Source organism: Octopus sinensis, linkage group LG23, assembly GCF_006345805.1.
Source record: "Octopus sinensis linkage group LG23, ASM634580v1, whole genome shotgun sequence".
NCBI classification, from domain to species: Eukaryota; Metazoa; Mollusca; class Cephalopoda; order Octopoda; family Octopodidae; genus Octopus; species Octopus sinensis.
The window spans coordinates 17,778,351-17,797,494 of NC_043019.1; the positions used below are offsets into that span (position 1 = coordinate 17,778,351).

Here is a 19,144-nt window from a genome sequence, read left to right on the forward strand (position 1 = left end):
AGCTCTCCGGCTTACCAATTCCAGTCAAACTGTTTAACCCATGCCAACCTGGAAAACAGATGCTAAAGGAGGAGGAGGAGGAGGACTCCTCCTCCTGTGTCCAATTTGTTATCCAGCATTTGCAACCATTTTCTTACAATCTGAATTCAAAGGTATTTGAGGCATTACAAGAACTGCTTGACATGAATGTCTTTGGATGTGTAGAATCCCCTTCAAAATGGGTCAATCCTATTGTTCAAGTACCAAAGAAGGAGGGCTCTGCACATGTCTTTTATCTTTATCTTTTACTTGTTTCAGTCGTTAGAGGGGACTGGTCAATTACATTGACCCCAGTGTTTCACTGGTATTTACTTTATTAACTCTGAAAATATGAAAGGCTAAGTCAACCATGGCAGAATTTGAACTCAGAATGTGGTGACGGGTGAAATACCACTAAGCATTTCGCCCCACATTTATAAACAGAGAATTCCTAAACACCCACTCCTGTAAATTTTAATCCCCTTCCAGCCCCATTTAGACCCCTTTTCACATTTTGGTTAAAGACATGTTGGGGCAAACGAAATCGAAATCGAAATCGAATTGAACCAGCAAGGATCCCTGGTCTGGTGGTACGTAAAAAGCACTATCCGACTCGTGGCCGATGCCAGCACTGCCTCGACTGGCTTCCGTGCCGGTGGCACGTAAAATACACCAATCCGACCGTGGCCGTTGCCAGCCACGCCTGACACCTGTGCAGGTGGCACGTAAAAAGCACCCACTACACTCAAGGAGTGGTTGGCGTTAGGAAGGGCATCCAGCTGTAGAAACATTGCCAGATAAGACTGGAGCCTGGTGCAGCCTTCTAGCTTTCCAGATCCCTGGTCGAACCATCCAACCCATGCTAGCATGGAGAACGGATGTTAAACGATGATGATGATGATGATGATCATAACCCGATTTCATTCAGGTCTACTCGGGCCACATTTTTTATTTTTATTCAGCTCGCAAGTTCGTCTGTCCCTTTTAAATGTTAGTGTTTTGGTGTCAGCCTTGAAGCAGACCTTTCCGTTGTCACTGCCTCATATTTATGATTGATCTTTCAAACTACTTTCTTTCTCAACTTACTCAAGATTTTTGTTGTTTATAAATGTTGTTGTTGTCATTGTCGTTATTGAGAAAGAGAAAGTGAGAGAGAGAGAGAGAAAGTGTGTGAATGATAGATACATAAGTTGAGTGTTGTCACTATAGTAACTACAAAGTCTTTCACTTTATAACACTCTACTATTAAAGGAAAGTTTGTGCATGACTAACAAATATTTTTACTGGAGCATAGCGATAGGTAAAGACCTACTTTGCAATGTACCAGATAGGTAAAGACCTACCAATGCAATGTACCAGACTCACTGTCATGTCTGAGGGTTCAAAATGAGATTGTAAGTCCTAATTTTGAGGAATATATTGGGGTGGAACAAATCACACTGTTTTTCAATCAGTCGTGTTTAAACATGTGATTTTGTTTCTCATGTGAAACATATGCCACACACATATATATATATATATATATATGTATGTATATATATACATATATACTCTTTTACTCTTTTACTTGTTTCAGTCATTTGACTGCGGCCATGCTGGAGCACCACCTTTAGTCGAGCAAATCGACCCCAGGACTTATTCGTTGTAAGCCTAGTACTTATTCTATCGGTTTCTTTTGCCGAACCGCTAAGTTACGGGGACGTAAACACACCAGCATCGGTTGTGAAGCGATGTTGGGGGGGACAAACATACACACACACATATATATACATATATACGATGGGCTTCTTTCAGTTTCCGTCTATCAAATCCACTCACATATATATGTATGTATGTATATAAATTAGAGAAGAACCATCATGTAGCAATTCAACAATGATATAATTAAATTATACCATATAGAAAAAAATTAAATATACGATAAAACATTTACCTAGAACTAGAATCATATTTGGAATTATATTCCCTATTATTATTATTATTATTATTATTATTATTATTATTATTATTATATAAATATATGTATATGTATGTGTCTTCTGCTATAGCCTCGGGCCGACCAATGCCTTGTGAGTGGATTTGGTAGACGGAAACTGAAAGAAGCCTGTCGTATATATGTATATATATGTATATGTGTGTGTGTTTGTGTGTCTGTGTTTGTCCCCCTAGCATTGCTTGACAACCGATGCTGGTGTGTTTAGGTCCCCGTCATTTAGCGGTTCGGCAAAAAGAGACCGATAGAATAAGTACTAAAAGGTGGTGCTCCAGCATGGCCGCAGTCAAATGACTGAAACAAGTAAAAGAGTAAAAAGAGTAAAAAGAGTATATATATATATATATATATGTATATATATATATATCTAATATAGGATAAAATATTTTTTGAAAAAAAAATTTTATCAATGGCCAGCATAAAAAAAAATACCTTTAAATGTTAAATTTATAAACAACTTATAAACAAGGGCAAAGAAATATATATATATATATATATATATGTATGTATATATATACATATATACTCTTTTACTCTTTTACTTGTTTCAGTCATTTGACTGCGGCCATGCTGGAGCACCACCTTTAGTCGAGCAAATCGACCCCAGGACTTATTCGTTGTAAGCCTAGTACTTATTCTATCGGTTTCTTTTGCCGAACCGCTAAGTTACGGGGACGTAAACACACCAGCATCGGTTGTGAAGCGATGTTGGGGGGGACAAACATACACACACACATATATATATATATACACATATACTATGGGCTTCTTTCAGTTTCCGTCTATCAAATCCACTCACATATATATGTATGTATGTATATAAATTAGAGAAGAACCATCATGTAGCAATTCAACAATGATATAATTAAATTATACCATATAGAAAAAAATTAAATATACGATAAAACATTTACCTAGAACTAGAATCATATTTGGAATTATATTCCCTATTATTATTATTATTATTATATTATTATTATTATTATTATTATATAAATATATGTATATGTATGTGTCTTCTGCTATAGCCTCGGGCCGACCAATGCCTTGTGAGTGGATTTGGTAGACGGAAACTGAAAGAAGCCTGTCGTATATATGTATATATATGTATATGTGTGTGTGTTTGTGTGTCTGTGTTTGTCCCCCTAGCATTGCTTGACAACCGATGCTGGTGTGTTTAGGTCCCCGTCATTTAGCGGTTCGGCAAAAAGAGACCGATAGAATAAGTACTAAAAGGTGGTGCTCCAGCATGGCCGCAGTCAAATGACTGAAACAAGTAAAAGAGTAAAAAGAGTAAAAAGAGTATATATATATATATATATATGTATATATATATATATCTAATATAGGATAAAATATTTTTTGAAAAAAAAATTTTATCAATGGCCAGCATAAAAAAAAATACCTTTAAATGTTAAATTTATAAACAACTTATAAACAAGGGCAAAGAAATATATATATATATATATATAAATGGCAAAAAAAGGAAATAAATGTTAAATGGACAAATATTTGTATGTTAGCCATTTGATATTTCTGAAAACAATTTTTGATGGTTTCAGATTAAAGTTTGAAGGTCTTCAGTTGATGAGAGACAAAAATTAGGAGTTTAACTGACTGTCAGGATAATAATACGTAAAAGTACCAAGTCTTTTCAAACCTGAACACCCATGTCAGACAATATATGAGGTGGTATCAAAAGATTCCTGGACTAGTTCTGTAGCGTGCCAAAAGATGTCAGCACACGATTGTATGCACATTAGGTAATGAGATGATGACAATGACTGTTATTGTTGTTGTTGTTGTATGAGAACTCACAGCTTGTTTTGCTGGGTATGATGGAAAGTGTCAGCTGCCCACAGCCAGCAGACTAAGGTGATACTTGTTAACTGGTCATGCTTCAAGGACCCAATCTGTTTCTTAAACGAGGGACATATTCATACGGCACAGAATGTTTTTTTTTACCTCAATGGACGTCATTGATTGGTTGAAATTGCAGAAATTGAAGAAAAATAACAACAAATATCTTACAAACTATAGAATTTTCTCAATAAAGCCAAGAGAAAAAGATGTTTTATAAACACATTCTACCAGTATACAAAGTTAAAAATTTTTTAGTTACCTAGAAATTATGTTAAAAACTGCCGTTCAAACCGAAAAGATCCGACACTGTTAAAGTTTGTGTGCTTTGAATTGGTTATATTTTCACAATAAAGGAAATATCTAAATTCTTTTACAATTTTTAATAATGTTTAAGTAAAAAATAGAGTAAGATTTTCTTTATACACAGTGAATGGCTATGGAGGTAGAGTAGAATAAAATAGGATTCAAAGGGGTTTACAGGCCCAAGATGGTTGAGAAACCTTGGGTTAATGTATGATAAAGGAACAGTTAGTGTTGATGTAATATGTGGTTACCCTACATTGGCCGATGCCAGCGCCGCCTCGACTGGCATGTAAAAAGCACCATCCGAATCGTGGCCGATGCCAGTGCCGCCTCGACTGGCTTCCATGCCGGTGGCACGTAAAATGCACCAATCTAACCGTGGCCATTGCCAGCCTCGCCTGGCACCTGTGCAGGTGGCATGTAAAAAGCACCCACTACACTCACGGAGTGGTTGGCGTTAGGAAGAGCATCCAGCTGTAGAAACACTGCCAGATCAGACTGGACCTGGTGCAGCCTTCTGGCTTCACAGACCCCAGTTGAACTGTCCAACCCATGCTAGCATGGAGAACGGACGTTAAACGATGATGATGATGATGATGATGATGATGATGATGTGTGGTGGTAATTGGAATGGAGCTGAAAAGAGAAGTAAAGACAGTGCTTTTGAGGTGTTGGAGCATACCCTCAATGTTTGAAGTGAACAGAAGAGAGAGTGGGGGAGAAGTTGAGGAAGAACAGGTGGGTAAATGTTACAAAGGTGTGGAGAAAGAATGAAAGATGGGGGTAGGGGGTGAATGTAGTGAATGAGGAACGAGGGTGGAGGTGGGGGTCTGCAACTTCACCAGCTCCAGTTTCTGATCTCCTAATTCCTGCAGAAAGAAAGGCACCAACCCAGTGCTTTTCAAACTTTTGCTGGAGCGGAACCCCAAGGAAACATTCCACTGGCTCGAGGAACCCTTGTGCAATAATTTAATAGTCTTATGCACACATATCTGCACAGGAGAATTAAAAATTACTGCTGATTTTAGCATTTTTGTAACTTCTAGCGGAACCCCTGGATTGTACTGGCGGAACCCTAAGGTTCCGCGGAACCCTGGTTGAAAACCACTGCACTAACCACTAACCAAATGAAATGGGAAAGGCGGATAAAGTGGATCAGGGAAGGGGAAGTGATGGCTGGCAGTAGAGAAGGGACAAAGAGCAGCAGAATGATAATTTGATTGGGGAAAGGGGAAAGACTGGGAGGTGAGGAGTGTGGAGGAATAAGGGTGGAAAAAGTCAAAAGTATGAAGGGGTGATTATGAGTGGCAACAAAATGGTTGGGGGCTTGCTCATTGGTATACAGTGCAGTAGAGGCACATGGATTAGTGGCTAGGGTGTTGCACTTGTGATTGTAAGATTATGATTTCAATTCCTGGACTGGGCGATACATTTTGTTCTTGAGCAAAACGTTTCATTTTACATTGCTCCCATCCACTTAGCTGGAAAAAGTGAGTAATTCTGCGATTGACTGGCGTCCCATCCAGGTGTAGGGAATTTATACGCCATGGAAACTGGGAAACCGGCCCTTATGAGTTAGCATGACTCAAGAAAGTAACTTTACCTTTACCAATGGCACAGAATATTCAGGCTAAATTTGATAGATTTTTTTTATGTCTTCTTTTTTTCAGAAACAGCTTGATGTATTGGGGAACAGTCAATGGTGTTGGAGAGCATAAAGATTAAAGATGTAATTGAATAAGAGTTAGCTGACATGGAGGACTGGAAACCTGATTATATTGGAAAAGTATAACCTGTGTCATAATGATTGGTGCTGGCTATCAAAATGCGGACGTTATGATTGCTGCTCAATGCTCTGTGAATGTTGTAAAGGCTGTAATGGGACGTCCCATGTATCATGAAAATGAAGTTTCCTGAAGTTCTGACATAGTGTCTCCTGTAACGGTGACATCATACCATCCCACATCTTGGAACAGAACCTCAGAATCAATTGAGAGGCTGCTGCGAATTTGGTCAAACCCTGGCTTGAGAGGATTGCTGCTGGAGGAGGAGGACTATGTGCGAAAGGTTCAACCCTTTGCCATATCTCTGGAAACAGTCAAAAGTGGTTGTTGGAGAATTTCTATGACTTCATCAGTTCCAGTTTCTCACCTGTCCTTATTCCCGTGATTGTAATCCCACTCTACCTGCAACACCAAGGCCAAGCTGGCAAAGAAGATCAAGGAGGTGTTTGGAGATCCTCCTTAGGACACAGTAAGGAATGCATGTGATCGGTTCTGGACCTGAGGTCATTTGGTGGAAGCCGACGGTTGCTACTTTGTTATCTCCTGGTTATAATCAAGTTGAATTTTCTTTAATTTTTAAAAAATACTTAAATTTTTGGATGGATTTGTGTATTTTGTTTTCCTTTTATGCAAAGTGTCAAATTTAGCCTGAACACCCTGCGTATGAAATAAGGCTTAGAATGAGTCAAGGGTGTCGATAGACTGTAATTAAGGGAGAGAGTGAAGTAGTTTGTAGCACAGAAAGGATGGTCAATAGGAATCATGTCCCAAGACAGGCTGTGTTAAGAATGAGTATGAATGTCAAAAGAAAAGGGTTATAGGGTTTCTGATAACTCTGAAAGAGGACACACGTAGTTGCGCTCATTTAATTACAGCAGTATAACAATATAGTAGTGATGAAAGTGATGGTAAAATGAGTGATATCGGGAAAGAGGGTAGGTAAGGCTTGACGATGGCAAAAGGGGCATAGGGTTCAGTTATGCTTTTAGAACTAACTTTTGTCATGATGTGTGGGGCTTCTTGAACATTTCATATCACCAGTCATCTTGATCCTTTGTCTCTCTCCATTGAGCTCAACATTTCGAGATCAACTTTTGCTTCTTCATCCCATGTCTTCCTGGACCTGGTGCCTCTTTATACAGCTGCTATCTTCCATACACATCACATGCCTATATAAACAGGGTCTCATTTCTTGCACATTGCATCTGATTCCTCTTATACCCCGTTTTTTTTCACAACATATTTGTACTTAATCTACACTGATATTGCACATCCAGTGGAGCATACTTCCTGAATTTCTACTTTTCTCTAGTTCTAGGCATTCAGAATCCTTGTCTCAAAGCCATCTGGCATTGTAGTTTATATACAAGCATCATACAATCTACCTTTTACTCTGAGAGAGAAACTGTTTTGACACTAATGCTGTTGATAACTCTCTGTACTTTCTCTACCCTGTTCTTTCTCTCACTACTTTCAGCACATCCACCTGCAAGAGCTGGCACTATCTCTAGCATTTCCTGAACAATTGGGAAAATCTATTTCCTTAGTGCTTATTGTTCCTGCTTATACAAAGTCTGTTGTCTCTGTTAACTTGCTTCTTATTCCATTGCATCTCTTGTGTTTCCATCATTCACATGAGATGGAATTTCTTTCATCTACATATCAAGTAAAGCCATTTTCACGAAGGAAGTAGAGTCCTGTCTGCCTGTCTGTTTCCCTACTTATTGAAACCGTGGACGTTAATAAGTTAACTTTGAAGCCCTTTGATTCCAGATTTTGCTTCCACACCTAGAATTTCTTTTCTAAATAATATTCAGCTATATGGACAAAGTCATCATCATAGAAGTTCCCGTGGAGATGTGCTCACAAGCTCTTCTTGGCTTGACAGACTATGATAAATAAAAGACTAAGAACTGAACCCTAGTTAACCCTGCCTACATTCTGAATTCATCATAGTACTTGTTGCTAACTCTCACCTTACTGAGAACTCCTCTGTGTGTGATTTTTGTGGCTTTCACAAGCCATTCATCTGCTACTAGAGCATGAATGGCTGGTAAATTTTCTGGCAAGCAATTGAGATATTTGTAGGGACATTTTATACAAATAACGTTTATGGTGTTTAATTTGACAGAAGGAGTAAAAAGGCACTATGTAGTCAATAGTGTAGTCACCTGGTAAGTTTTGTGAGCTTGCTATTACTCTCTTTACTTGTTTCAGTCATTTGACTGTGGCCATGCTGGAGCACCGCCTTTAGTAGAGCAAATCGACCCCAGGACTTATTCTTTGTAAGCCTAGTACTTATTCTATCGGTCTCTTTTGCTGAACTGCTAAGTTACGGGTAAGTAAACACACCAGCATCGGTTATCAAGCGATGATGGGGAGACAAACACAGACACACAAACACACACGCGCACATATATATACATATATACGACGGGCTATCTACCAAATGCTCACACAAGGCTTTGGTCAGCCCACGGCTACAGTAGAAGACACTTGCCCAAGATGCCACACAGTGGGACTGAACCTGGAACTATGTGGTTGGTAAGCAAGCTACTTACCACACAGCCACTCCTGCGCCTATTATTAATTTTTTAATTTTTTCTTTGAAACTGATATTTATAATATCTTATAATTTGTTTATATTCAACTGGTTAATTCTTACTATGAAATCAAATGTATAAGGGGTTGTAAAAGTTTATTGTTCATGTAGTAGGCTATGAAATCCTTACATTCTCTTGATTTCCTGCAATTCAGACCATTCATGATCCCAGCAGACAAAATGGGAAAGGCTTTGACCCAGATGATAGCAAGGGAGACCTACAGGAACAGCCTTTCTGATTCATGGGGCTCACACAGATGGATAGTCATCTCCACCCTGATAGCAGTGGGCAGGGATATGGTCTGGAGACCAAAAATGCCAGAGATTTCCACTGCCTCAGGCTTGAGCATAAACCTGTCAGAGAGTGACCAATACTTTGACAGTTTGCTTTCCTCAGCCTGACAAGCAGCAGAGCCTGGACTGGTGGCTGCACACACCAAGTTGCCAATGGTGAAGGGGTCACAGCATGTGGCATCCCAAATGAGAGACCTGCCACTACGGAATGGGAAAATTGTCATACCATCAGGCCTTTAACCATCTTCTTGGTCTAGCCCTGCTGGCTTGAGCTAGGAAGGGAGACCTGTGGTATCTAGGCCATGCTTTATGTTTTTGTTAAGGGTGGGCATGGTATGGAAGGCAGCCAGCAGCATGACAGCAAATCAAATAAAAATGTGATACTTGATAATGTTAGGCTGTAATAGAATAAACTATTTTGTGGAGGCCGTGTGAGTGATGAAATATGGAAGATTAAAGGTGAAATAATTTTTACAGGTGAAGCAGTTAGTGTTTAATTTGACAGAACCAAGCTGTAGAATAATTGATAAGATGGTCATCCTGCAAGCAATGGATCTCTGTTTCAAATCTTGACAGAGGAACAAGACTTGTTTTCTCTGATATTAAGGATTATTATGTCTCATCTCATTTATATTAAAATTTTTGTTGTCAGTTGAAAATAAATTCATAATAAAAATATTAAATGCATTTGATTCTTATTGCATGGACTTTGCTCTTGTTTGTGTGTGTGTGTGTGTGTGTGTGTGTGTGTGTGTGTATTTGTCCATCAGTGTGTGTGTGGGTGTCTTTGTCTGTCTATATGTATGTGTCGAAGGCGGCGAGCTGGCAGAAACGTTAGCACGCCGGGCAAAATGCGTTGCCGTATTTTGTCTGCCGTTACGTTCCGAGTTCAAATTCCGCTGAGGTCGACTTTGCCTTTCATCCTTCCGGGGTCGATGTACCAGTTACGCACTGGGGTCGATGTAATCGACTTAATCCGTTTGTCTGTCCTTGTTTGTCTCCTCTGTGTTTAGCCCCCTGTGGGTAGTAAAGAAATATATATGTATGTGTCTATTTCTCTATTCTCTCCATCTGTCTGTCTGTATCTGCGTATCTATTTGTCTCTGCTTATCTGTCTATCCATCTATGTGTGCATATGTGTCTATCTATCTGCATGTGTGTGTGTGTGTTGTGTCTGTTTCTGTATCTGTGTATCCATATGCGCATAACCATACCTTTATGTCTGTCTGTGTGCCTGTGCGTATTTATACCACTTTTTTTCCCACCCACGTAGGGCATGCATATCTCTCTATCATGTGTGCATATACAGGGTGCCTTTACCTATTCTCAAATGTATATATTTCCTCCTCTCGAACTCAAATCTCTTCACCTCATTGTTTCTCTCCTTCCACTTTCCTCTCTTTCTCTCCAGCTCTAGGTTCATCAATCGTCATGCTGAGTGGAATGGTACTCGTTGGTCAGCGTTTTGGTTCAGAACATCCAATTGGAACTGTTATTGTCAGTGGGTCACACCCGTCCGGTTTTGTCCTCTTCCCTATTTTCATGCCTTATCTCATTGAATCATTCGGTTGGCGTGGATCACTGTTACTGTTATCAGCAATTAGTCTACACATCATTCCCTTCGCACTTGTTGCTACCTATGGTATGTACCTCGACTTTTCATAATCCTCTTTAAACCTTTTAGCATTCAGATTATTCTGTCAAATGTATTGCTTATTTATCCATGTTGTTGTGACTTAATCATACATTGTCTCCTACATTCATGATTTCAATGATGTGATTGTTTGATTTTTAGAATGTTATCAATGGAATTTGTAGTTTTGTGGTACCAGTGCCGGTGGCACATAAGAAAACCATCCAAACGTGGCCGTAGCCAGTACCGCATCGACTGGCCTCCGTGCTGGTGGCAGTAACAAACACCATCCGATCGTGGTCGTTGCCAGCCTCGCCTGGCCTCCGTGCCGGTGGCATGTAAAACACCATCCGAGCGTGGCCGTTCACCAGCCTCGTCTGGCACCTGTGTCAGTGGCACATAAAAAGCACCCACTACACTCATGGAGTGGTTGGCGTTAGGAAGGGCGTCCAGCTGTAGAAACATTGCCAGATCAGACTGGGCCTGGTGCAGCCTTCGGGCTTCCCAGACCTCAGTTGAACCGTCCAACCCATGCTAGCATGGAAAGCGGACGTTAAACGATGATGATGATGATGATTGTAAGGTAAGTGTGAGAGGCCAGATCTGGCTGGATTGAACATAAGACAGGTAGAATATTTTGGCTGGATATGACTGGATTAAATGCTAAAGGGATGATTTACACATTCCGTTGTGGTCCTTTCATCATGTGTACCCTGGTGTTAGAACAGGTCCCTACATGTGGTAAGAGACAGCTAAAAGGATTGGTGGCAAGAGGAGCACCAAGATGTAAAACACTGCCTTAGTAAAAAAACATCCAATCCATCCATGTCAGCATGGAAAAGTGGATGTTAAATGATGATGATGATGATATATTGTCAATAAATCCTAAATCTGAAAAAGAAGCACACTCTAAGTTATAGAGCAGTAGAATATATAAATTAAGATAGATATGTCCGGTCTATGAGGTTACTGTGGGTTTCATGTTCATAAAGCACTTAGCTTTACAGTGTTTCTTCAGACCCTAGGCCTCAGGCCTCTCTAAAAAATGGAGGAGGAAAAGATCTTGTTACTCGGTGTCAACAACAGGGAATTGTATCCCCTACTCATAATTGATCCTGTTATCATATGGATCCCAGGAGACCAACAGAAATTTCTTGAAGTGCAAGCAGGGTCTGAAGACTTCTGTTCTGGAGTTAAGGATGTCTCCTGGGTTGAGGGAGTCCTTTAATATCCTCGTCCATTTGACTACACACAGTTTATAACACTAGGTTCCATTTATGTAGGGGCCTGGATTTTATAGGACCTTCCATGATATTATGTGAGGAGTTCAATCATCTTTCAGCTGCCAAACATGACTAGCTAAGGATGTGGCATATCTTCTTTCTAGGATCCTGAAAGAGGATCTGTGGTTGGTGAGGCACTGCTTGAATGAGTTACTGGAACATCCAATGTATCTCAGTGTTTGGGTGTTGGCAATGTTGATGCTGCTACTACTGCTGTTGTTGGTGCTAGTGTCACTGGTGTTGGTAGTGGCATCATTACAGCTAGTGTTGGTCTTGGTGTTGATACTGTTAATACTGGCATAGGGGACATCGTCGGTGGTGTCACTGCTGTTGGTGGTGTTGCTGCCTGTTCATGGTGGTGTTGTTGTTATTGATATTATTGGTGAAAGTGGTGCTGCTATTAGTAGTCATTGGGAAAGCTGCTGCTCTTTCTGCTACTTCTGGGGCCAGCTATCACCTCAACCTCGACTCCTTTGGGCATCTATTGTTATTCTAAACAGCAGTAGGAGTAAAGTAAGGAAGAAGGTGGTGGAGAGAAAGGAGAAGAGAAAGAATAATAAAAGAATGTGGGAGTGGTATGATAGTAGTCGGATGTTAAATGGTCAAGTGACCTAAGAGTGACTTGTTGTAGATTATAGAAGTGATTGAGACTGTTTTAATGGATTCTTGGGTATCTCTTTTGAATGTATCATTTTTAATATTTGCGTGTGTATGTTATTTTAAGGTCATGGTGGATATGTCATTTGTTATAGATGCATTCAAAAGGGTTCTGTATTTTGTGATAAAGAGAGTCTCTTTACTAATTCGTTGGCTGCAGGTTGTATCATCCCTGAATTGATAGAGGGGAAAAATTTTTATTATTTGAACACATCTACAACAAATGACATATCCACCACAACCTTTGAATAACACACACGCAAATATTAAAAATGATACATTCAAAAGAGATACCCAAGAATTCATGAAAACAGTTCCAATCACTACTATAAACCACAACGGGTCACTTTTAGGGCACTTGACCATTTAACATCCTACTACTATCATACCACTCCTGCTTTCTTCTTCTTCTTCTTCTTCTTCCTTCTTCCTTCTTCTTCTTCGTCCTTCTCCTTCTCCTCCTCCTCCAAGAATTCACAACCACCTCAAACCCATAAGAGTAAACAAGAGAGCCCGAAACAGGCAGAAACAAGGAAAATGCCCCTTCTATTTGAAAACTATGCAAATATTCTTTTAAAAAAACTTTTCATTTAATTTTTCCAAAATTTAATTGTTTTCCATACTCAGAGTTGAAAAAGTCTCAATGACTGAAACCGGTACTGAAATGTTTTTTATAAAATTATTTTAGCATTTTCTACCTTGATTTTTTTTTCCCTTATACATATCAACTTGTGTGTTCCTTTTCAACGTTCTACACACACACACATGTACACACACACACACACAAGTACCAGCACAAAGTGATAATGAGAATTAAACAAACTTAAGGTTACAAACATATTTGAACTAGAACAAAAGATTGTTTACATACATACATGCAGGCAGGCAGGCAGGCATATTATTGTTGTCAGTCACATGACGGGTAACTTAGGAAGTATACTTTTGTCACTCTGGATAATATTAGGGAAATATAACATACCCTTTTACTCTTTTACTTGTTTCAGTCATTTGACTGTGGCCATGCTGGAGCACCGCCTTTTAGTTGAGCAAATCGACCCCCAGGACTTATTCTTTGTAAGTCTAGTACTTATTCTATCGGTCTCTTTTGCCAAACCGCTAAGTTATGGGGATGTAAACAAGCAGCATCAGTTGTGAAGCGATGTTGGGGGGACCAACACAGACACACAAATACACACACATACATATATATATATATATATATATATATATATATATATATGTATATATATATATGTATATATATATATATATATATATATATATATATATATATATATATACATATATACGACAGGCTTCTTTCAGTTTCCGTCTACCAAATCCACTCATAAGGCTTTGGTCGGCCCGAGGCTATAGTAGAAGACACTTGCCCAAGATGCCACGCAGTGGGACTGAACCCGGAACCATGTGGCTGGTAAGCAAGCTACTTACCACACAGCCACTCCAGCGCCTACATAGAATAATTTGACTTGAAAATTTGCCTTTCTTTTTGCCTTCTTTTTTGTCTTTCCTCTGCTAATCTCCATTGCTTTCTTGGCTTAGATTCTCCCATTTTGTAGTTCCTTGAAACACTAAACTGAAATAAAAAACCCACACTTTACACATACATTTGAATGACATTTATTTCACTTGATGATGTAGTCCAAACCTTGGAAATATGATATGTTTGTTTAGGGATGGTGTATATAAGCCGTTTAGGTTTTATCATTGTTGACATATAATAATTGCTTTTAAATGGAAAGGAAAAACAAATTTTGAAAAACAGGATGAAATGTTAGCTGACATTATGTTTTGGTGTTTCTTGTTTAGTATTTGTCAAGTCGAAAAGTTTACTTTTAAGGTAGAACTTGCTTTTGCTGAGGGTTTCTCAAAAGTAGGTTCTTGTTGCAATCGCATATGTCACAAGTCCCCGCTTCAATGAGATTACAGAAATGATATATCTGGACACAAAAATAGGAATAGTAAGGACAGAAGCATTAGAGCATCCCCCCCAAAAAACAAATTTTTTTTTAGTTGTCTAACCCATGCTAGCATGGAAAGTGGATGTTAAACAATGATGATGATGATGATGATGATGATAATGGTGGTGAGCTGGTGGAATCATTAGCACACCAGGCAAAATGCTTAGTGGCATTTTGTCTGTCTTTACATTCTGAGTTCAAATTCCACTAAAGTCAATTTTGCGTTTCATCCTTTCGAGGTTGATAAAATAAGTACCAGTTGAATACTGGGGTCAATGTGATTAACTTAACCCCTCTCCCAAAATTGCTGGCCTTGAGCCAAAACTTGAAACTAATAATGGTACTAATATAAGTGAAATTACTCTCAGTCTCTTACAAAATACCAAGAAAGCTGGTATTCTACTGAACTTCTCTGGGAGTGGGATAACTCATAGACACCTGTTGTCTATAGTGCCCCTTTCCCCAATTATAATGTCAGGTTGCCCATGGAAGGCCCTCTGGGAGAAAACTGTACCAACCAATATAACATACAAACATGTGCTTGAGACACAAAATAATAGTAAATACTATATTGAAACTCCTAGGAATCCTATGAAGCAGTGTATCATGATATACAGGCATTCCTGATTTAACCCTAGTCTCAGTTTTTTTTTTTTTTACCTTTTAGACTGTGGCCATACTGGGGCACGACTGTGAGAAATTTTAGTTGAACTAATCGACCCCATTTTTTTTTTGTGTTTTTAAGCCTGGTACTTATTCCACCAGTCTATTTTGCCAATCTGCTAAGTTACGGGGTTGTAAACACACCAACACCAGTTGTCAAGTGGTGGAGAGGGAAAACACAGACACAAAGACATACACACACACACACACACACACACACACATACACACAGATATATATATATATACACCACCTACACCACCAAACGGTATACACAGGTGCTTATAATTATCAAGTACTCACCCCGAATTTCTACACTCAACTATATATATATATATATATATATATACATGGTTCTGGGTTCAGTCCCACTGCATGGCACCTTGGGCAAGTGTCTTCTATTATAGCCTTGGGCCGACCAAAGCCTTGTGAGTAGATTTGGTAGATGGAAACTGAAAGAAGCCCGTCGTATATATGTATATATATATATATATATATAAGTATGAGTGAGTATATGTTTGTGTGTCTGTGTTTATCCCCCCCCCCCAACATTGCTTGACAACTGATGCTAGTGTGTTTACGTCCCCGTAACTTAGTGGTTTGGCAAAAAGAGACTGATAGAATAAGTGCTACGCTTACAAAGAATAAGTCCTGGGGGTCGATTTGCTCAACTAAAGGTGGTGCTCCAGTATGGCCACACTCAAATGACTGAAACAAGTAAAAGAGTATATATATATATATATATAAATTAGAGAAAAACCACCTTTTATCAATTCAACAATGAAATAACAATGATATAATTAAATTATACCATATAGAAAAAAATTAAATATACAATATTTTTATCGTATATTGATAAAAGGTGGTCCGATAAAAATATTGTATATCTAATATTTTTCTATATGGTATAATTTAATTATATCATTGTTATTTCATTGTTGAATTGATAAAAGGTGGTTTTTCTCTAATTTATATACATATATTATATATTGTGAAATTTGATTTAGTATTACTAAATTGAATTTTTCCCTGTAAGTTTGGAATAATATTCCCTAATATTATTATTATTATTTTTATCATTATTATCTCTATATTTATAAACAGCAAAATGTCTGTCTGTGTGTGTGTCCTTTATACAAATCCACAATTTTTCAGTTAGAGGGCTCACACTTTCTATGCTCATTCAAAACCATCCAAGGGTGGTCGTGCACATTTTTACATTTCCCCGGTCACCCCGCAAAGCCATTAAAAAATCAATAGAAGTGACTTTTTTGTGAATTTTCTATCCAAAACCCAGTCAAAATGCCCGAAACTTCATACACCAATTGAATGCCAGCTAGCTGTGATTGGTCGGAGATTTGGACAGTACTCACGTGTATGTGTGCATGCATGCAGCTGTATATGCATGCACTAGCGCTATGACCCAGCAATGTTGGGTCATAGTGCTAGTATATCATCATCATCATCATCATCATCGTTTAACGTCCGCTTTCCATGCTAGCATGGGTTGGACGGTTCAACTGGGGTCTGGCAAGCCCGAAGGCTGCACCAGGCCAGTCAGATCTGGCAGTGTTTCTACAGCTGGATGCCCTTCCTAACGCCAACCACTCCGAGAGTGTAGTGGGTGATTTTATGTGCCACCGACACAGGTGCCAGACGAGGCTGGCGAACGGCCATGCTCGGATGGTGTTTTTATGTGCCACCAACACAGGTGCCAGACGAGGCTGGCAGACGGCCACGCTCGGATGGTGTTTTTATGTGCCACCAACACAGGTGCCAGACGAGGCTGGCAATGCAAGTTATTTTGTGACCCTGTCAGTGCAGGTGCCACTTAAAAGCATCCAGTTCACACTGTAAAGTAGTTGGTGTTTGGAAGGGCATCCAGTTGTAAAAACCTTGCCAAAACTGACCCCGCCTGTGTTTGTGCTACATAAAAAGCACTAAGTCCACTCTGCTGGGTGGTTGATGTTAGGAAGGGCTGTAAAAATCCTGCCAAAACACAGATGTTTGGTGCAGGCTTCAGTATAGCTGGCTCTTGTCAAACTGTCCCACCCATGCCAGTATGGAAGGCAGACGTAAAAGGATGATGATGATAATGATGATGATATATATATATATATATGTGTGTGTGTGTGTGTTAACTACAATTTGAAATAGCCAGTGGTGTGGTCTTCACCATCCTACATATGGAAAGGCATCTCTGCAAGATGTGTACTAGAGAGGAATTAAAGACACCCAAGCTGTCATCAAGTGTTGGTGTTAAATTGGGTTAAGCCATCCATCCAGAAGCAGGATTTGAACTCAGACCTGAAAGGCCAGAGAAAAATACAAGGTATCTAGTTCAACTTTCTTATAGTCTTGAATTTCCATCTAGATTGGTACCTTTTTTATCAACTCCTGAAAGGATGAAAGGCAAATTTGCTTCAGGTGAGATTTGAACTCAGAGCACAAAGAATCAGAAAAAATAACCCATGGCAGTCTATCCACCCTTCTAACAACTCTGCCAATTAGTTGGCCATAATGTTCAGCTGCTACTTCTGGAAAAGTGATCAACCATGTAGAAACACCCTCGTTAGTTAATTTTGTTGAATTTTATTCTCTTCCTCTAAATAATGCATTATTTACAGTTTGAGGATGTTTTCTCTTATTTCAGGTTTACCAAAGACTAAACGTCCCCCTAAGGAAGAAGGGAATGAAAAAGTTTCATTGAAAAAAAAATGCACTCAATGCTGTCCGTTTGATATGCAACTGTTTAAAACCGGACGTTTTCAATTGTTTGCTTTGACATCAGCAGTGACTTGGAGTGCTAATTATCTCATCCATCTTTTAATTGTTGATTTTGGTGAAAATCGAGGGTATTCTTTAGTGGAAAGCTCAAGTCTTCTGACAACTTTAGGAGTTGCAGCAATTATATCACGATTTTTGGCTCTTTTAGTTAAAACATTTCACAAATTCTCAAATGTTGTAATGTTTATATTATTCTGTGTGGCTGCTACAATCCTACATGGATGTATTCCCCTCAGCAACAGGTGAGTGAACATAGTTTTTCTAATTGTTAGTTTTTGTTTTGTTTGTGGGTTTTTTTTTATAGCTTAAATAGTGAAAGAAGGGTGCAGTGGTGACTCTTTTTAAGGATCTTTGAGGTAGCTGGAAGACGTAAAAATAAGAAAATATCCACAACTGGTTGGTTACTGCTGTATAAAATAGCATATCAGTATATCGTGATCCCTCAAGAGGCTTTGCAACAGAATGTACTCCACACTCAAGGGCCAGATAGATGACAGTGCTAAAGAAAGAACTGGGTTAAGTAAAACACATATAATACAAACATATATATATATATATATATATATATATATATATATATAAAATAATGAAACACGTGTTGTTATTCTACCAATTATATACGTTTTTATTATTTTTTTGCAATTTACTTAATCATCAGTATTTTATTGTTATTTTAATTTTAATTTTTCTATTATATGTAATTTTCTAGATGGTGTAATTTAATTGTTTATTTTGAATTGATAAAAGGTGTTTTTTTTCTAATTTTTATATATATTATATTGTGTGAAATTTGATTTAGTATTTCTAAATTGAATTTTTTCCCTGTAAGTTAGGATTAATATTCCCTCAAATAATTATATATATATATATATATATATATATATATATATATATATAAATCTGTCTATTTATCTATCTATAGATAGATAGATAATGATGCAAATAAACAAATAAAACCACTTGGGTTAGATAAAGACTGAAAAATTCAGACAATGAATGTTCATAGGAGTGGCTGTATGGTAAGTAGCTTGTTTACCAACCACATGGTTCCGGGTTCAGTCCCACTGCGTGGCACCTTGGGAAAGTGTCTTCTACTATAGCCTATATATATATATATATATATGTATGTATGTGTGTGTCTGTGTTTGTCCCCCCAACATCACTTGACAACTGATGCTGGTGTGTTTACGTCCCCATAACTTAGCAGTTTGGCAAAAGAGACCGATAGAATATGTACTAGGCTTACAAAGAATATGTCCTGCAGTTGATTTGCTCTACTAAA

The 19,144-nt window shown here is 38.5% G+C and overlaps 1 protein-coding gene across 1 annotated transcript in view; it reads left to right on the forward strand.

Moving 5' to 3' along the window:
* Window positions 1-19,144, forward strand: part of LOC115223480 (monocarboxylate transporter 1) — a 102,228-nt gene that overhangs the window by 77,666 nt on the left and 5,418 nt on the right. The window contains exons 5-6 of the mRNA XM_036512419.1: window positions 10,269-10,499; window positions 17,729-18,104. Coding sequence (XP_036368312.1) covers window positions 10,269-10,499; window positions 17,729-18,104 — 607 coding nt within the window. The remainder of the gene's footprint in view (window positions 1-10,268; window positions 10,500-17,728; window positions 18,105-19,144) is intronic.